The sequence below is a fragment of the Anomaloglossus baeobatrachus genome, chromosome 6 (genome assembly GCF_048569485.1).
Source record: "Anomaloglossus baeobatrachus isolate aAnoBae1 chromosome 6, aAnoBae1.hap1, whole genome shotgun sequence".
Lineage (NCBI taxonomy): Eukaryota > Metazoa > Chordata > Amphibia > Anura > Aromobatidae > Anomaloglossus > Anomaloglossus baeobatrachus.
In genome coordinates this window covers 445,854,446-445,874,344 of record NC_134358.1, presented here as the reverse complement: position 1 = coordinate 445,874,344, position 19,899 = coordinate 445,854,446, and the positions used below count along the sequence as shown (strand labels likewise).

The window sequence follows — 19,899 nt, the reverse complement described above, 5'->3', positions numbered from 1 at the left end:
GCGACTGTTGCGATGGAGCCTTGCGCTCCAGCAATACAACTTCACCATTCGCCACAAAAGGGGCCGTGACCACGGTAACGCAGACGGGCTGTCCCGACAAGGAGAGGTCGCGGACGGGCGCACGGGGGAACACCGGAGTGTGCTGCCCCCTAGCGCCCTCAAAAGGGGGGAGGTGTGAGGTAAATCCGGAGATATGACGATAAATCATGATATTCAAGTTATGTCAGGAAGCCCTCTCCTGGTGTCACCCCCCCTTTCCTTCACACAACTTGTTTAGCAACCCATCCCATGGCCATCTCCTGTGATATGGAAATTAGGTGATGTGGGAACAAAGGACACAGGATGACTCCCTGCCGTCACCCTGTAACAAGAGTTGTATCTCATTATAAGGCTCTGGAACTAGCCAGACAGAACGACTCCAGTAAAAAATGGTTCATATCTCGCAAGCCATATTTCCGATAAATACGGCAACCATAAAAATGGTGTTTTCGCATGCGGACGATGCTGGCACACCTTTTTTATGGGAGCGGGAGCTTGGGAAATACCCCAGGCGTGATATCAGCCAATGTGGAACTAGTAGACAAGTCATGAAACCTCTCATTCTGTAGCTAAATTCATAACTGTCACAATGAGAGCATTGGCGTCCGCCTACGACGCTCCCAGGCCAAGTTATGGCCATATTCCATGTTGTGGATTTTGTCCATAACTCCAGCCAGGGGTGGAGCAGTGCTCCCTCTGAGGTCACGAAGGTAGGAGGGGACCTGGATTTGCCCAGGTTGATAACCCTACTTCGGCCATTTTCCAGTGTTCTTTCGCTGGGGGTCACGTGCAGGAAACATCTGTGGGAGTTCCTGGAAACCTGGTCTACAGCGCCCCCCTGTGGCCAGACGCACAAGGTAACTGATTGAATTGCATACCTGTTTGTAAACCATGCTTTATCTGTAACTGTACTCTGACATATGTATATTCTGTAGATTCCCTATTGTATATATTGTAGTTCTAGTGTGCTTTAGGCTGATTAAATTATATAATTAATCTTGGGCTGTTCTGTTATCTCGATCTTGAATCCCACGTCTGTGTGTTCGGCTAATAGTTACCGTGAAGCGGTTGGTGGCAGCGAGTTGTGCCAAGGATTATTGTGGGGAGGCCAGTGAGATTCAGGGAGGTTTTATATATTCTGCCCGCGGAGGTCGGGGGAATATATACCCTACTCTCACCGGGGACCCTTCAATAATCGGCATAAGTAGTATAGCGGCCTCCTTGCTTATTGTCGGGCAATTCCATAATTGGCCTGACTATAAGAGGGGCGCTAGAGTGCGCGTCACGTGCTCTGTCTGTCGGTCGGGAGGTATAAAGGAGGGGTGACCCCCACTTGTTACCCCCCAATTGTGACGTACTGGTAGCCAGCGCGGGGAATTTCTGAGTGACCCCCCCGGTGGTTTGTGACATAGAAACTTGTGAATTTTTTAACACCTTAGATAAAAGTAAAAGTATATATGTTTGGTATCTACGAACTCATAACGAACCCTAGGCATCATATGGACACCTTAGTTTTACGTATTGAACACTGTGAATAAAATATCTGCAAAAAAATAGGGCAATGGCAGTATTTTTGCAGTTTCACTGCACGTGGATTTATTTTCCTGTTATCCAGTAGAATATATGGTAAAACTAATGGTTTCATTCAAAAGTACCACTCATCTCACAAAAATAAGCCCTCATATGCAAGATTGACAAACAAATAAAAAAAGTTATGGCTCTCGGAAGAAGGGGAGCAAAAAAGGAAAACAAAAAAATGGAAAATCGCCAGGGGTGAAGGGGTTAAATACCCATTGTCCTCTGTCAACATGAGTAAGGCAGCACAGACAAAATGGTAAATATAAAACCAGTGTTACATCTATGGTGACCTGAGATGAGCGCACTATCCTCCGGGGTGAGGACGGTGCGCTCATCTTAGGTCACCATACAAGTAACACTGGTTTTATATTTACCATTTTGTCTGTGCAGCATGCATCACATTGACAAAAGACAATGGGTATGTAATACAATTGTAATTGGTCCTTTCTTTACAATTTCGACCTACATATTTATTGAGCACACTGTCCCCCATATGTTGTATATTTTTTGAGAGACCAATTTTGTCCATTTTACTTGGTTTTCATTTATTTATTTACATTAATAAAATTAATAATATTTTACGAGGTTTTTATTAGTTGTTTATGGTAAAGCATTCAGTAAAACACATTTGTAGGTATTGCTACGTGTTACGGCCTACTCCAAATAAGGCAGTGAAACACATTTGTAGGTATTTAGGTATTGGTAGTACTACCAGCTGTAAATTTGCTAGTGAACTAGATAAAAAAGTCTTGCCAGTTTTCATAGTCGCCTCAAAATTACACAGTAAACCGTATTTGGTGTTATTGGTATTTTTTAGTGCCTTCACAATATTTCCAACTGAGGCAGGAAATAAATAATTTATCTTTTGTGTCAGGTGTCAGGTATCACTGTAGGGTTGTAAAACATCTGTTTGAAGGTGGAAGGGAACATCAACTATGAGCAGTAAATAACGATGAGTTGTGGTGGAAGAGTGACTAGGCAGGGTGTTGTAGGTGTACATGTGGGAAATTCTGTTAATCAAATCTCTAGTGAGCAAACACCGAATCATTCTATCCCTAGAGACATGAGAACAACTTCCATTACTGGACAGTCTACTACATTATATTCCTTTGGCAGTTGCACATCATTTCAACTTCAAAAATGAGGCTAATAAATAGCATGTGCTAGAGTGGGTGGCAAGTGCTGTATCAAGTGGGCTCTCCTCCTCTTCCTGCACCTCAACATCACACACAGTTAATTCCTCAGGAGGTGCCACCCCAATTACACTTGTCCCCCCCTGCATCACAAATCTCCTACTGGAAAACTGATTGTGGGGAACAACACATGGGCAAGTCTAAAGGCTGTCACACATTCTATCCAATGGGCATCAGAGGTCTGCCCAAAGATTCCCAGACTCAAGAAGAGGAAAGGATCTGCACCAATGCCAAAAATCTTTGTCAGTTTGATCCTGGCTCAGATGAAGTAGGGTCCGAGAAGGATCCTGACCCTCGTCAACTGACGTTTTCCCCTGAGGGTGGAAGTAATGATGATGAGACTCAGATTCCTGAGGTGCACATGTACTGTTATGTGATGTCAGGTCAGGAAAAGGAGGAGTGGGACAACATAGAAACTTACGATGAAGTTGTAGATCCTACTTGGTGTGAATCCAGAGGCATGCAGCTGTGTAGCTCAGCAGATGAGGAGGAGGAGTAAGAAAAGGAGGGGGAAAAGGAAGCTGAGGAGGTTATGTTGGCAATTCCCATACAAATACGTAGACATGCAACCATGAGAAGCACTGCATCGTCACTCACAACTCTGCCTGTGTGTGGCCAGCAGCGGTCGCGAGTCTGCAGTTCACAGGAAGGGTTGCACATCCTGGGCCTTTTTGACACTGGAAAGGATGACCTAACTTTCATTATCTAATGACTCAGTATAGTCAAAAATTAAAATAATTTGACTACTACATTTATGAGTCGGCACATGTGCAACCAACCAACATGCATTACTGTGGGAATCTTACTGCGCTAAAATGCGGACTACCAGGCCTACCCACCCACTGGCCACCAAATCAACCACATATGCTGCTTCATCCTCCTCTTGCACCACCGTCAAAACTATTCTCACACAGTTCTCCAACTGAAGAACCTCCACTTGTTTACCAGCTACAGTCAGGGTGACTGAAAACCCATCAGCTTTTATGGAAGTGAACATGCCTGGTGATTTTGAGCCATGTGAGACACCAAGGCTACATCCTGTGTGTTGCATAGACTATACCTCCATGCTGTGCAAAGACACTATGGGGAAATTGGGGGGAGCAATTGATGCCACTGTCCTGCTGTTTGCCTGAAATGTTTTTAATCTCAAGACTCCAAGATGGGTCTCCAAATTGTCTTTTGTCTGTATTGCCAGGGTTTTGGGAGAAAGAGCCTACGCCTGCCACTCATGCATCTTTTTATTTTTTAAAAATATAAATGCCAGGCCACATCCTGTGTGTTGCATGTACCATACTTCCTTGCTGTGCAAAGACACTATGGGAAAATGGGGGTGGGGGGCAATTGATGCCATTGTCCTACTGTCTGCCTGAAAGGTTTTTAATCTCAAGACTCCAAGATGGGTCTCCAAATTGTGTTTGTCTGTATTGCCAGGCTTCTGGGAGCACGTGGCCCATGCTTGTCACTCATGCATCTTTTGATTTTTAAAAATTTAAATGCCAGGCAACATCCTGTATGTTGCATGAACTATAGTTCCGTGCTGTGCAAACACACTATGGGTAAATGATGGGGGGGATTAATGTCACTGTCCGGGTGTCCTGCTGTCTGCCATAAAAGTATTTATATCTCAAGACTTCAAGTTGGGTATCCAAATTCCATTTTGCCTGTAGTGCCAGGGTTCTGGCAGAAGAGGCCTACGCCTGTCACTCATGCCTCTCTTGATTTTTAAAATTTAAATGCCAGGCCACATCCTGTGTGTTGCATGGACCATACCTCCCTGCTGTGCAAAGACACTATGTGGAAATGGGGGGGGAAACAATTGATGCCCTGTCCTGCTGTGTGTCTCAAAGGTTTTTAAATCTCACGACTACAAGCAGGGTCTCCAAATTGTCATTTGTCTGTAGTGTCAAAGTTCTGGGAGGAAGAGACCTATGCCTGGATTTGCTGCTGTCGAAGGCACAGTCGCTATGTCTTCACTTTTTAAAATGGAAATGCCAGGCGACATCCTGTATGTTGCATGAACCATACATCCCTGCTGTGCAAAGATACAATGGTAAAATGGGGGAAAACAATTGATGCCACTGTACTTCTGACCTGCTATCTGCCCAAATGGTTTTTAAATCTAAAAAAAATAAGATGGGTCTTCAAGTTGTGTCTTGTCTGTACTGGCAGGGTTATGGGAGCACCAGCCCTACACTTGTCTCATTCACCTCTATATTTTTTATATCAATAGTCTAGGAAGCTAATGGCAAGGCCAAAACAGTGATGCTGCACTGTAAAACATATTTTTTTTTGTTTTGGAAGCATTTTGACCCCCCTAAATGTGTTTTAATTGTCTTAGGTTTGGCCTCCCATTGAATCCAATGAGGTTCAAAAGGTTTCCCAAACGGCTTAACAAATGTAGCATTTGTTTGGTAAGGCTCAGCGAACTTAACTGTGAAAGGTTCTTTCATCTCTACTCTCTAACAATTGGGAAACCCACAATTAATGTAGCACAGCAATCAGTTTAATATTTCTTCATTCACATCAGTATGTCCATACATGAGATGGTGTCTGGTAATTGAGATCAGTCTGATTTAGAGCACCCTCCAGCGGTTCTGGGGTTTTTTTCAGCACTGGAGTGGTGCTTTAAAAGTAAGCCCCCTGTCCACTATCATATGCTAGGTAGAGTTGAGCGGACCCATGGAGGTCAGGTTTGGCAGCTGCAGCTGGACTTTTGAAAAAGTTTGGTTTTTGGACCCACACTTGACCTGAACCCCATTGGAAGTCATTAGTTGGCAGTTCGGGTCTCCACCCACATGCAGCCAGCCATAAACAGATCACTTCAGGGGGAGTCTGAGTGGACATTTTCCATTTTTTTGTTGGATGCACACTACATCCGATCATGCTGTTGTTAATACCATTGCAAGCCAATCAAATACTGCTAGAGGCTTGCACTGGGCTGAGGACCAAATGTACCTGAGCACAGCAATATTCGTGTGAGTGGTTTGCATACATAAAGCACCCGATATCCGAACTCAAACTCTGTTTTTTTTTTGTAAAGTATGTATTTGGTTTGAACATCAATCCTCGGGCTCGCTCATCTCTAATGCTAAGCTTCCAGCTTCCAATCTTGTCATTGTAATTTCTGAATGGCCAGAAGTCAGAAGTTACGCCACAAGCTCCCTATGCAACTCTATTAGAGCCAGAATGAGGCCAGAACAAGGCTGTCCTAGAGTTGCATTGATTTGTGACCTCCGGCATGCTCCATGAAACGCTGGAGCTGCCAACAGGCCACAAATCACCTGAGACCAACGGTGATAGCAGATTATGCTGTCGGAAGATGAGTGTAATAAAGCGGGCAGGTGACTTACATTTAAAGCACCACTCCAGGGCTGCTACAAAATAAAATGCTGCAGTGATGCTTTAAGTGTACTTTAGCTTGAAATGATAAATAGTTCCAGACTCAGCAACATAGAATGGTTAAATATAATTTACAACTTTTTTGCTAGTTCTCGCTAGACTATCTTAAGGATAGGCCATTTACTGCTTTTCCAGACAACCTCATTAGATATATGTCATACACATTACGTAGCACATAACTGTAGTATATACATTAAATTATGCCTGTTATACCAGGTACCATCACAACTGGCAGAATTGGTCTGTCTGTGCTCAAACTAGTATATCTTTTCATAGTATTCCAGCCCACTCCACACAAATTATCACATGATAACTGTTTGACTAGTTTGAGTCTCACCACTGGAACTACTATTGATCATCAGAACAAGGTCCTTGTATCCTCTATGCTCTTCTAGTTCAACTTTGGTTGGTAGACTGCAGTCAGGAGAAGTGGAAAGGAGTGGATGGTCACCTTGGTGCTCTGCGACTCTATTCTAAGTACTGTATATGGCATTGGGATGAAAACATTGGGGCAACACGTGAATACACAACTAGCCTATCCATTCTCCAGTCTGCAGACTTATAGCCAAAGGACAACAGAACCTAAAAGTCCCCCATTCTGTCAATTGGCTGGGGTTCCCATCAGTGGGAGAAAAGCCTGCTTTACACGCTTCAATATGTGCGGCGATCACATTTGCGATCGCACCTGCCCCCATCGTTTGTGCGACACGGGCAATTTGTTGCCCGTGTCGCACAATGCTGTAACCCCTTGTCACATTTCCTTACATTCCAAATGACCTCGCTGTGGGCGGCGAACATCCACTTCTTGAAGGGGGAGGGACGTTCAGCGTCACAGCAGCGTCACACAGAGGCCGGCCAATAGAAGCGGAGGGGCGAAGATGAGCGGGATATAAACATCCTGCCCACCTCTTTCCTTCAGCATTGCCGGTGGGACGCAGGTAAGCTGCAGTTCATCGTTCCCGGGGTTTCACACGGAGCGATGTGTGCTGCCTTGGGAACATTGAACAACCGGACGTTCGATTTTTAGAAAATGAGCGACATGAACGAGAAGGTGAGTATTTATGCTCGTTCATAGCTGTCACACGCTGCAATATCTCTAATGATGCCGGATGTGCGTCACTTTCGACGTGACTCCGCCGACATCTCGTTAGATATATCGTAGCGTGTAAAGCCCGCTTAACCATCTTAAAATTATTTCTATATATTATACTTTTACAGAACACTGATACTTGAAACATGGGTAAAGTGGCACTTAAACCTGCCGTTCACGGCTTCCTTAGAACTGGATATGTAGAGGTGATCTACTTGCTTGTACTATCTAAAGCAATTTCCATTGCACAATGTGTTCACATAAATATTACTATTTCTTGTCTTTGGAAAGTACCTGTAAAGACTCATGCACTTGTATGGGTGCTCTATTACAGCTTCATGCAACTCTGGGATTCTTGACCTTGATGTCTGGGTTTGTTCCCAAACACAAAGATTAACCGGAGAAAGGGGAAGAAAAAGTGAAGAGACGGAGCCTTATTGGTTGTTATCTATTTTTCCTCTGCTATAGTTTCGATACATTTATGTCACAAGAACATTTTGTGCTTTGATTTGTAATCTTAAAACTTTTTCTGCTAGAAAAAGGAAAAGCACGAGTTTTAGATCACGTACGTCGATCATTTTTAAAGATCTACTCTGTTCTGAGAAAATGAAAGAAGTATAACACTACAAACTGGAGGCAACAATCAAAGTGAGACACCTCAGGGTCAGGAACCTAAGAAAAAGCTCCAGCTAGGAATACTTGACCTCAGTAATAACCCTTAACCAACCCAGCAGTGACAGCTTGATTTCAAGGCTTACACTTCATGTGGATTGTACACATATATGGGTAAGTTGGTAAAATATTAGCATTCAATACAAAAACAATGGATACTATGTTTCTCTACATCTATTGATCATACAAGCTCAGACTGGCCCACATGGGAACAGGGGAATCTCCCGGTGGGCCCCTGTGCTGGAGTGAGCCACTTACCCCCAATACAGTATTTGGCCTCATTACATTATTCATTATGTACAGAAAAAAGTAGCATTTCATTCACTCAACAAACTACCCAGTGCATTATTACAGTACATAGTAGTACAGATAAATGTGTGATTGAGGTTAGTGTAATATTTGCATGTAGCTGGACAGTGGGCCCCCAGAGTCAGTGATACAGGTGGGCCCTTGACAGCTCAGTCCGACACTGGGACTATATTAATTATTATAGTGCATACATTTTACAATATGATTTTTCTGGTTTGCATAAGGCAAACTGGTTTTCAGTCTGGAAATCTGCACTTCAGTAAAGTTAGTTCTTTCTCAAGTCAGTTCTGAAATTATTTCTATCAGTATCATTTAGTATAAAGCCTAAGTTCTGATCTTGAATGGAAGGCAATGACAATAAGCAGGCGTCCTACTGAGAAAACAATGTATCCTAATGGCATTTGACACATAAATCCTATATATGGATGTAAGCTGCTGCATGCTGCCTAATGATTTGATGCTGGAAGGATAGAGAATCAGTCTGTTACCCTCCATATGCCCGGCGGTGGATATATTCTGGCTGCTGGTCATTCTGGCCTTTGGACGTTGAAGGTGACTTCTGCTTCCTTCGCCTAAGGGATCCCCAAATGAAATCCTAGTCCCAGTGGAAATCACTGCAGGGTGTTCACTGCACAAGTGAATATTTTACAGGTGTCTGGTGTCAGTGTTCCTTTCTCCACCCTGGCTGTTCTCCGTCCTGCGGCTGCAGCTGCTGCCTCAGAGCTTCTCTCCAATAGCTAAGCAGGGCATCTATTAATACAAATACCAGCTGGCCCTTATCCAGTCTTTAGAGAATGGGAGAATAAAAAAGCTCACACCAGATGGTCAGAAGGGAGGGACAGCACTTAAAGCCATAATGCACACAGCACTGACCCACGCTTCATTCACAAGTCCTCTCTTTGGAATTCTTGCAATGTCCAAACTCAGTTTCAATACTAACAGTAGTAAGATAATTCTAGACGGACTGAGAGAATGTTTAAAAATACAGATTTCTATTAGCAAATGTCTCAACTTTGTATGCCGGCACCAGACCTGCATCATCCTACAATCACATCCATGTAATATTGTGTCTTCTAAAACAAAGCTGGGCTAAATACTGATAGCAGCAACTATGACAGTAATCGTATTTTATTACAACAAAAATTGTTCTGGAAAAACAGTCGTATTGACAGCGTTATTTATTAAATATGTTTTGTAATCATCAGATATTGCACAACACATAAATCAGAGAAATATTCATTTTTTTATTAAGACCACAGATGTCAACACTTGTAAAGAGGTCAAACTGCAAATAATGCACACTTACGCTCTTACATAATAGATGCGACTTTGAGAAAAGTACATTTTTCATTTTCAAATGTTCTTTTTGTGACACCGTGTTACGTTGTACAGATGAATTATGAACGCCACAAAATCCAGCCAATCAAAACATTTAAAATTAGGTTAGCTAGATGCCAGTCTGAGGTGCGACTGCAGGGGCATTACAATCATGGTTGCAGGGGTCACAGCCGCGATTGGGCCCAAGGGTACAGGGGCCCGCCGACCCCTGGGCATTCTTCAGCTGGATGTGCGTCCAAGAGGGCCCAACCAGATGAAATGCATTGCAGCCAATAACATAGTTACCGGGGGGGGGGACAGAGGAGCCCGCCCGCAGATACTGCTACTGATAACTAAATCGGTGTGCACAGTGCCGATATAGCTAACCTCTGTGGTAATGCTAATGCTGGGAGATACATCAGAGGCCCAGCATGATGAGATTATCGCTAAGAGCCAGGTCTCTAATGTCTTGTTAGCATGATGACAGCGCTGTGTCTCCACATTGCTGTTCTGGGATGCCGACAGTGCTGGAGGCTCCACGTGTTCTGGTGGCTGGAGGGTATATAGTGTTTATGTTTTAATCTTTTAACTCTGGTTATGAAAGAACTATACTGTGTAGAGGAGCCAATGTAGGGCCAACATACTCTGTGGATTCAGTACACTGTGCATAGTGAGCTGTGGGCCCATTAACCTATGATTAGGCACTGTAGGGGTCATCATTCTAGATATTGGTGGCCATGGTGGCCATAATAATGTATATAGCAAGCTGTGGGGCCTCATATTGTGCATAGAAAGTGGTGGTTGGTATCATACTGTACTAAAGGCTACTTTACATGCTGCGACATCGCTAGCGATCTCATTAGCGATGTGAAATTCTAGATCGCAAGTGCGACCTGTCGAGATCGCACATGCGTAAAATGACCTATGTACGATCTCAAAAGATCGCACTTGCGCTCTAGAATTTCACATCGCTAATGAGATCACTAGCAATGTCGCAGCATGTAAAGTAGCCTTTAGATAGCTGTGGGGGCCATTATACTTTATATATAGCGTTGTGGAAAAAGAATACTGGATAAGGGGGCTGTAATGGGACATCTTAATGTATATAGGGAGCTATGAGTGCCATGATAAAGTAAAGCTGTTTGTGACCACACTTAGAATACTGTGTACAATTTTGGTCTCCGCTATATAAGATGGACAGAGCTGAACTCGAGCTTGTGCAGACCAAGGTCATTAAAGGAATGGGTAATCTGCAATACCAAGATGGGTTACTAAACTTGGAGTTATTCAGCTTAGTAAAACAAAGGCTTAAGGGAATTTTATTGCAATGTACAAATATATGATGAGACAGCACAGAGCGTGCGCTAATGATTGTTTTACATCTAGGTCTGAAATAGGCACAAGGGGGCATCCACTATGGTTAAAAGAAAGGAGGTTTAATCATAATCACACATAATAACACATAATCATAATCACACATGCAGATTCTTTATTGTAAGCAGGGCCACCATCAGGGCATTACAACTATGGCTGCACACGGGATAATTACTTAGGTTTTTTAATCCCTGGGCTGAGCCCCCCTCTTCACCGGCTCCCAGTAACAGCTGCAGCAGAGGGGCGGCAGTGTTGCTTCCGCCACTGCACACATGGCTAAATTGCATGCAAAGCCATCACATGCAAATTACCCATGTGGCCGGAAGCAAGGTGAGTGGAGCAGAGCATGGCACCGACACATCATCTATGACTTCATTACATTGTTGCAGGCAACATGGAGGTGGCAAGGACACAGCATCCAGTGGGGAAAAGGTAGGCGCCCTGAGAGCTGAAGAATGACGGAGGTGGTGGGGCGCCCCACCGTCCCCACTCTCTGCCTTGTTACAGCCGAATGCACATTGGAGGATGCACATTCAGCTGAAATGCATCGCGGCTCAGAGAGGATGACATGCGATGTGGGAGTCTTGGATGGTGAGTAAAACGTTTTGTTTTTTTTGGGGGTTTTTTTTGCGGCAGAAAAATATACAAGGAGAGGCCCAGGAGGAGGACATAAAGTAGAAGGAGGACATATATACCATCAAGGGGACACAAATCAGGATGAGCCCATTATACCAGAATGTGCCCAGGAGGGGGATATATATATACACCAGGGGGGCCCAGGAAAGGGGCATATATACAAGAAGGAGGACATATATAACTAAAAGGGGGCAAAAATCAGGATGAGGGCAATATACCAGAATGTGTCCAGAAGAGGGATAGAAATGCACTAGGAGGGGCCCAAGAATGGGACATATATACAAGAAGGAGGATATATATACCAGGAAGGGGACAAAAACCAGGGTGGGGACATATATACCAGGAAGGTCTCAGGATAGGGACATATGTACTCGGAGCAGGACATACATACCAGGAGGATATTATACAGAGGGTCAATGTGTGTGTGGGGGGATAGTATACAGAGGGGCAATGTGAGGATATATATATATATATATATATATATATATATATATATATATATATATATATATATAAAAAGAGAAAGGGCTTTTGTGGGGGATAGTATACAAAGGGGCAGCATACCTGAGGGATATTATACAGAGGGGCAGTGTGTGTGAGGATATTATACGGAGTGGCAATGTGTGGGGGATATTATACAGGGGAGCAATGTGTGTGGGGGATATTATACAGAAGAGCAGTTTGGGGGGTGATATTATACAGAGGAGCAATGTGTGGGAGGCTATTATACAGAGGAGCAGTGCATGTGAGAGATATTATACAGAAGGGTAGTGTGTGTGGGGATATTAAACACAGGGCATTGTGTGTGGGTATATTATCTAGAGGGGCAGTGTGGGGGAAGATATTACACATGGAGCATCGTGATAGAGATATTATGAAGAGGGGCGGTGTAGAGGTTCTAATTAAGAGAGGGGCGATGTAGGGGGGTGTATTATTAACTCTCTGAGGGAAATACATCACCTTCTGGAACAACTTCAAGGGTGTTCACACTTTTGGCCATGAGTGTGTATATAAATAAATAAATATACAGTATATATATATATATATATATATATATACACCGTATATATATATATATATATATATATATATATATATATATATATATATATATATATATATGCATATATATGTATATATATATATACATGCGAGTATATATATATATATATATATATATATATATATATATATATATAAATATATATATGTATATATACAGTACAGACCAAACCTTTGGGCACACCTTCTCATTCAAAGTGTTTTCTTTATTTTCATGAGTCTGAAAATTGTAGATTCACATTGAAGGCATCAAAACTATGAATTAACACATGTGTACTGAAATACTTAACAAAAAAGTGTGAAACAACTGAAAATATGTCTTATAATCTAAGTTCTTCAAAGTAGCCACCTTTTGCTTTGATTACTGCTTTGCACACTAATATCCGACGAATAGGTCGCCCCTATTCGACTATTTGCGAATATTCGATGCGCAATGTAAGTCTATGGGAAACTCGAATAATTTCACGTTGGACCTAACGGCGAGCTTTGGTGACTGAGGAAAAGGCTTAACTGAATGGGAAATGGCAGAAACAGTATGAGCACAGCCTGTAGAAGGTGCCTGACTGCATTTCTGGTGTCTTGGAACAACAAGGTCAGAGCAGCACGTGGCATTTACGGCACAGCTCTCAAACCAAAGTAATCGCTTTTTTGACAAACAGAATGCAGGTCTTTCAGTCTCTCTGTCTGTCTGTTGGTCTCTCCCTCTCCCCCCCTCTCTCATACTCACCGATCACTGACCGATCACCGACACAGCGCTGCACAGCTTTCACACTGCTCCGGCGGCTTCTCCAGCTTTTGAAAATGCCGGCCGTTCATTATTCCATCTCGTATTCCCTGCTTCCCCCACCCACCGGCGCCTATGATTGGTTACATTCTGATGCGTCCCCACGCTAAGTGACATCTGTCTCTCTGCAACCAATCACATTCAATGACAGCAAGCAGAGATGGTGTGGAATGTTTCCATTCACTGACAGCAAGCAGAGATGGTGGGGAATATTTCCATTCACTGACAGCAAGCAGAGATTATGGGAAATGTTTCCGCTCACTGACAACAAACAGAAGGTTAGGGAATGTTTCCATTCAATGACAGCAAGCAGAGATGATGGGGAATGCTTCTATTTATTGACAGCAAGCAGAGATGGTGGGGAATGTTTCCATTCAGTGACAGCAAGTAGACGTGTTGGGGAATGTTTCCATTCAATGACAGCAAGCAGAGATGATAGGGAATGTTTCTATTTATTGACAGCAAGCAGAGATGATGTGGAATGTTTCCATTCAATGACAGCAAGCAGAGATGATGGGGAATATTTCTATTTATTGACAGCAAGCAGAGCAAAGAGCATGGCTGGCTGCGAGACAGAGCCGTGCGATCAGAATGAACTCAGATAAACTTCACCCGACTTCATTGTCATCATGCGGCTCTGTCTGTGTGCCACGGCCTGATTTGCGAATGACTCACCGGTGACCGCAAATCCCCTGAGTGACTGAAGTGAGCCGCGCGATCAGTGGTGCCGTCACTCAGGTGACTCACGGCCATCTGCAGTTCTCCACCTGAGAGCGGTGGCCGCGGGTAGCCTGAGTGATGTCACCGCTGACTGCTCGACTCACTTCAGTTGCTGCGTGGAGCTCACAGAGAGCGGCGGTGTTCCACGGCCGCTCCTGTCAGCTTCAGTGGATACACTGTGGGACCTCGTGAGGATTACGCCAGACCAGGAGAGGTATTTGGGGATTTTAATAAAGTGGTGAAACAGGGCATTTTTTTGTCTTTTATTCTAAATAAAGGATTTTGATCAGGTGTATGTGTTTATTTACTTTCACTTACAGGTTAATCATTGGGGGGTGTCTCATAAACGCCTGCCATGACTAACCTAGGACTTAGTGGCAGCTATGGGCTGCCAATAACTCCTTATTACCATGATTGCCACCACACCAGGGCAATTCAGGATGAGCCGGGTAGAGTCTCGGAACTGTCGCATATAATGGATGCGGCAATGCCGAGCGGCTGCTGGTTGATATGATTAGGCTGAGGGGCTCCCCATAATGTGGGGCTCCCTATCCTGAGAATACCAGCCTTCAGCTGTGTGGCTTTTTTTTATTAATTAGTTATTTATTTTACTGCACTACATAGACCCGCCCACTGGCCGGTGGGATTGGTTGCAGTGAACAACTGTCACTTAGAGTGGGGGCACGTCTGAATGCAACCAACCATAGGTGCCGATGGGCGGGGAAATCAGATAATACGAGATGGAATAATGAGCTGCCGGCATGTACAAAAGCTGGAGAAGCCGTTGGTGCAGTGTGACAGCCGTGCAGCACTTGTCAGTGATCGGTCAGTAATCGGTGAGTATGAGAGAGGTGGGGAGAGGGAGAGATAGACAGACAGACAGTGAGACCAAAAGACCTGCTTGTTTGTCAAAAAAGCGATTTATGCAGCTGATAGCAGCTACTGGACACTGTGTTCAGCCCTTACAAGGACTATTTATTAGTTGGATCTAAGAACGCTCTCCCGCACACAATATAGTCTACCTACACTGCCAGCTCCCTATCACTGCGTGTTTTTACAAAATGGCCGCTGGCTTATATAGCCCCTATGAGGCTGTGCCTCACAGTAACACCACAACAAAGATGGCTGTGGCGTTACTGTGAGAACAAGCAACATCAGATGTGTTAATTGGCTGGAAAACAGATGCCAGGAAGTCAGAAATGAAAATGAAAGTATCGGATATTGTTTTATCCGTCGTATACCGAATGTCTCGAATAGCATGTTATCCGTCAGATACCGAATAGTGGCGAATACATTCGCTCATTCCTAGTGATAAAACATGCAAACCATGAATGTAAGAAGACAGACATGCATTACCGCTTAAAGAACTCTAAGAAAAAATGTTGATATTTAGCATATATAAATGGCTATTTCTATATCTGCCCAGTAGCCACATCAAGGCAATCTCATATTACTGGGAACCTACTCTGAACTGTAGCCTCTCCATGGGTTTAAAAATTTCCATGTGTATGGCCGAGTAGATTTCCTTTAGCAGTAATGCATGTCTATATTCTTACGTTCATGGTTTGCAACTGTCTATTATTGTCATGCTAAATTGTAGTCAGTATATAGCAACCATCATTTAAAATAATTCTGATAAATTTTAGCCGTTCTAGTAGTATTTTTCTGACATTTCCTTAGTTACATTTTTACAAAAAAATGCTAAAGTCTGTAAAAAGCTTGCAAAAAAATCAAAGGGATATCATTATTGAAAGTCATCAGTCAGGAGAAGGGTACTAAAACATTTCCAAGCCATTGAATATACCATGAAACACTGTGAAGATGGTCATCAAGAAGTGCTGATTTATGTAAAACTCTGTGGAATATGTTAGCGCTATATAATAATAAAGATTATTATTATTAAGTGGCTTATATTTGGTACAACAGAGACATGACCTAAAACTGGATGTCTCCTTAAAATTGATGAAAAGACCAGGATAATCTTGGTTCAGGATGCTGCCAAAAAGTCTACAATAACATTACAGGAGCTGCAGGAATTTCTGGAAAATACTGGTTGTGTATTGTGTGTGACAACAATCTCTTGAGTTCTTAAATGTTCGGTCTGTGGGCAGAGTAGAAAGATGGAAGCTTTTTCTTATAATGAAGAAAATCCAAGAAGTCTGGGTATGTTTTGCTGAAACCTATAGAAAAAAATATTGTTTTGGAAGAGCCCAGGCAGAGCCAAGACCTGAATCCAATTGAAAATCTGTTCCTTGACTTGAAGAGGGCTGTACACAGGAGATGCCTTTGAAATCTGTAGGTTTGAAGCTCTACTGTAAAGAAGAGGGGGCAAAGATTGCCAATTTTAGATGAACCATACACGTAGACTTCTAACAGAAGTGTGCGGACCAGACAAAATTAAAATTTGCCAGTCTGAAATTCGATTATCATCTTCAAATTGAATATATATATATATATATATATATATATATATATATATATATATATATATACAGTACAGACCAAACGTTTAGACACACCTTCTCATTCAAAGAGTTTTTTTTATTTTCATGACTGAAAATTGTAGATTCACATTGAAGGCATCAAAACTATGAATTAACACATGTGGAATGAAATACTTAACAAAAAAGTGTGAAACAACTGAAAATATGTCTTATATTCTAGGTTCTTCAAAGTAGCCACATTTTGCTTTGATTACTGCTTTGCAGTATAAAGAAACTAAATAAAGAAAACTCTTTGAATAAGAAGGTGCGTCCAAACTTTTGGTCTGTACTGTATATATAGATATATATAGATATAGATATATACAGTATATACACAGTATATATATATATATGCATCTTCTCCAAATCACAAATTTTGAAATCCCAGGAGCCTATGACGCTAGGCCTGTGGAGTCCCAGAAGGGCTCTATATAAAAAAAAAAGTCACAACACGATGACTTTAAGGTTTCAATGGTGATCTGGAGATGTGATAAGGACCAGACTGGTAATGCTAAGCAGCAAAGGGAATTGAGAGGTAAGAAATAGCAAGAACAAATATTGTATAATTTTTAACCATTTTTGTTGAATTTATGGGGCTATTAAAAGATTGTTGTAATGGGTGAACACTAGGGGGCTTCAATAAGAGCAAATTATTTTGTATATACTGCAATACATGTCCTTCTGTCTTAAAAAAATGGGAGATAGTCTTCTGTAACTATGCTTATGCAATTTTTTTTTTTTTTTTTGAGAGGAGGGTGTGAGGCGAGAGGAAAGTTAACACTTCTGCTACAGGCTTCCATTTCTATGTATGCCCATGCCCTTGGTGACATCATAGTCCTGCAACTAAAGTTCTTTCACTTTGTGGGAGTATGATGGGTCTGATTATTTGTGTATGTGTTTTATATACGGATGTGCATGTCTGCGTTACATATTGATATGTGTTAGATACTGATGTGTTTAATATGAAGAGTATCATTTACAGTGTATGTTTAGCATACAGGGTGTATGTACTGTATGTGTGTGTATCTTACAGTATGTTTATATATGAGTGTACCTTAGGCTAGCGCCACACATCCGTGCCTCCGGTACGTGTTTGGCATTTTTTACACGTACCGGAGACACGGAGACACGTACAGCAATGCCACCCTATGGTAGCAGGCACACACACGTAAAACCACACGGAACGTGTGTCCGTGTGCGTTTGTACGTGTGTGCGATTTTCAAAGCGCTGACATGTCCGTTTTTTCACCGGCAGCACGGGTGTCACACGGCCCGCACCCATACCACACGGGTGTAGTGTGGATGCGGTCCCGTGTGACACGCGCCGGAGAAAACACACATGTCAGTGAAAAAAAAACAAAACATTAACTCATTAACCTTCTCCAGCCCTCCTGTCTCTGCCGCTGCTGCCTCTTGCTGCCGACCGCCGCTCATTATTCTCATTGAATATTCACTTCACTGCCTGGCAGCAGCAGCAGCGGGGAGACGGGAGGGCTGGAGACCGAGGATCAGCACCACGGACAGCAGCGCGGACATCAGGAAGGACCAGGTGAGTATAATAATTACCGATTCTACGGTTGCTATCGCGGATAGCACACGTAGAACACACGTGTCACGCACGTACCAGAGACACGTACTTACCAGCACGCAACACGCAGGGAAAATACGTGTCTCTCGGCACGTGCGTGAATTTCACGTGAGTGTGGCAGAAGCCTTACAGTGTATGTTGGTATATGTAACATACACTATATGTTTGTGTGTATGTCTGTACAGCATCCACACATAAAAAAATATTGCTGCAGACAACAATTTGTATAGGTAAATATGTCACCAATCATCAGACGACCGAGCAAAATGATGCTCAAGCACTGGATGATTGGAACCTTTATGCTGGATCAAGAATCATTGTTCTCAGTAGCAAATTGCCCCAAGTAAAAAAGAAATGGCTGCTGGTAACATGATATTTATGGGGACAGAACAATATATTATTGATCATCTTACTATTACCATTCTTTATCAGCCTATGTAAAGAGGCGTGTAAACAAGTACCAAACATCTTGAATATAGTCGATTGGCGATTTTTTTATCTCTCTGAAATCAGTTCATGTAAATGTACCCTGCTATATGTTCCTGTGTTATGGTGCAATATTAGTATGTGGGGCACCACTTTTAATTTTTCATTAGGGCCACACTTTGTCTAAAACAAGCCCTGCCCAAAGGCCTATTGGAAGGTTTGTAGGGTTTAAACAAAAACTGTGATGACCCTTATCAAAGCTCCATTTACACATGTGCATGAAAAGCGCACGTTCTACATTGTCTGTTTTGTCCATCCATGTGTGTCATCTGTGTACTAACAGTGTGCTATCCATATGTATGTGTCTGTCATTCGTGTGCCATCCGTGTGATAGAGAGATTATAGATTGTACAGCTATTTAGCCAAATAAATATATAATTAAATGAAAACAACTACGTGGGGTCCCTCCTATTTTTGATGATTAGCAAATGTAAAGCAGACACCTGTGAGCTGATATTATCAGGCTGGGAAGGGCCATTGTTCTTAGGTCCTTCCCAGCCTAAAAATACCAGCCTGTAACCATTCGCCCCAGAAGTGCCACATCACATTAAATGCGCCAATCCTGGCACTTCTTCTTAGCTCTTCCTGATTCCTATGACGTGTTAGCAATCAAAGTAATGGTAGTTGGTGTTGATTTCAGCTGTGTAGTGTCAGCTGCCATCAAGTACTGATGCTAGTAATCAGGGTCGGTCTGGCCCGCTGGGGTACCGGGGAATCCTCCGGTAGGCCGCGGGCCCTAAGTGGGCCCCTGTGCCTTAATTAGTGCGGAGCTGTGTACAGTGTCGCGGGGCCACTGGTTTTTCAGGGCCGGCGTTATGTGCGGCAGAATGGGCAGGGGCCCCACGCTCTGATACCCCCTACGCTCTAAGGGCCCCCCAGCCTTTCAATCACAAACTGCAGCGATATCACAAGTTCTGTACTATCGCTGCAGTTTTTGCGGGTGCAGAAGGAGCCATGGTGACACCACAGACAGTCATGTGACTCACCGTAGGTCCTGCACTGTGGAAGTCCCAGGCCAGTACATATCCGGTGTACTGGCCTGGAGACCGCGTGCTATTCAAATGTACGTGCATCCTTCAGACGCACGTACATGTGAACAGTGTGGCCGGTGTCATGGCTGAGATGGAGGAGCCGCTCAGCCCCGCACCGACACAGTGGTCATCATCACA

General features: G+C 43.1%; 1 protein-coding gene across 1 annotated transcript in view; it reads right to left on the bottom strand.

Moving 5' to 3' along the window:
- The window catches only part of GADL1 (glutamate decarboxylase like 1), a 495,595-nt gene extending 486,612 nt beyond the window's left edge, over window positions 1-8,983 (bottom strand). The window contains exon 1 of the mRNA XM_075315246.1: window positions 8,769-8,983. Coding sequence (XP_075171361.1) covers window positions 8,769-8,811 — 43 coding nt within the window. The 5' untranslated portion in view covers window positions 8,812-8,983. The remainder of the gene's footprint in view (window positions 1-8,768) is intronic.
- Between the last annotated feature and the right edge of the window lie 10,916 nt (window positions 8,984-19,899).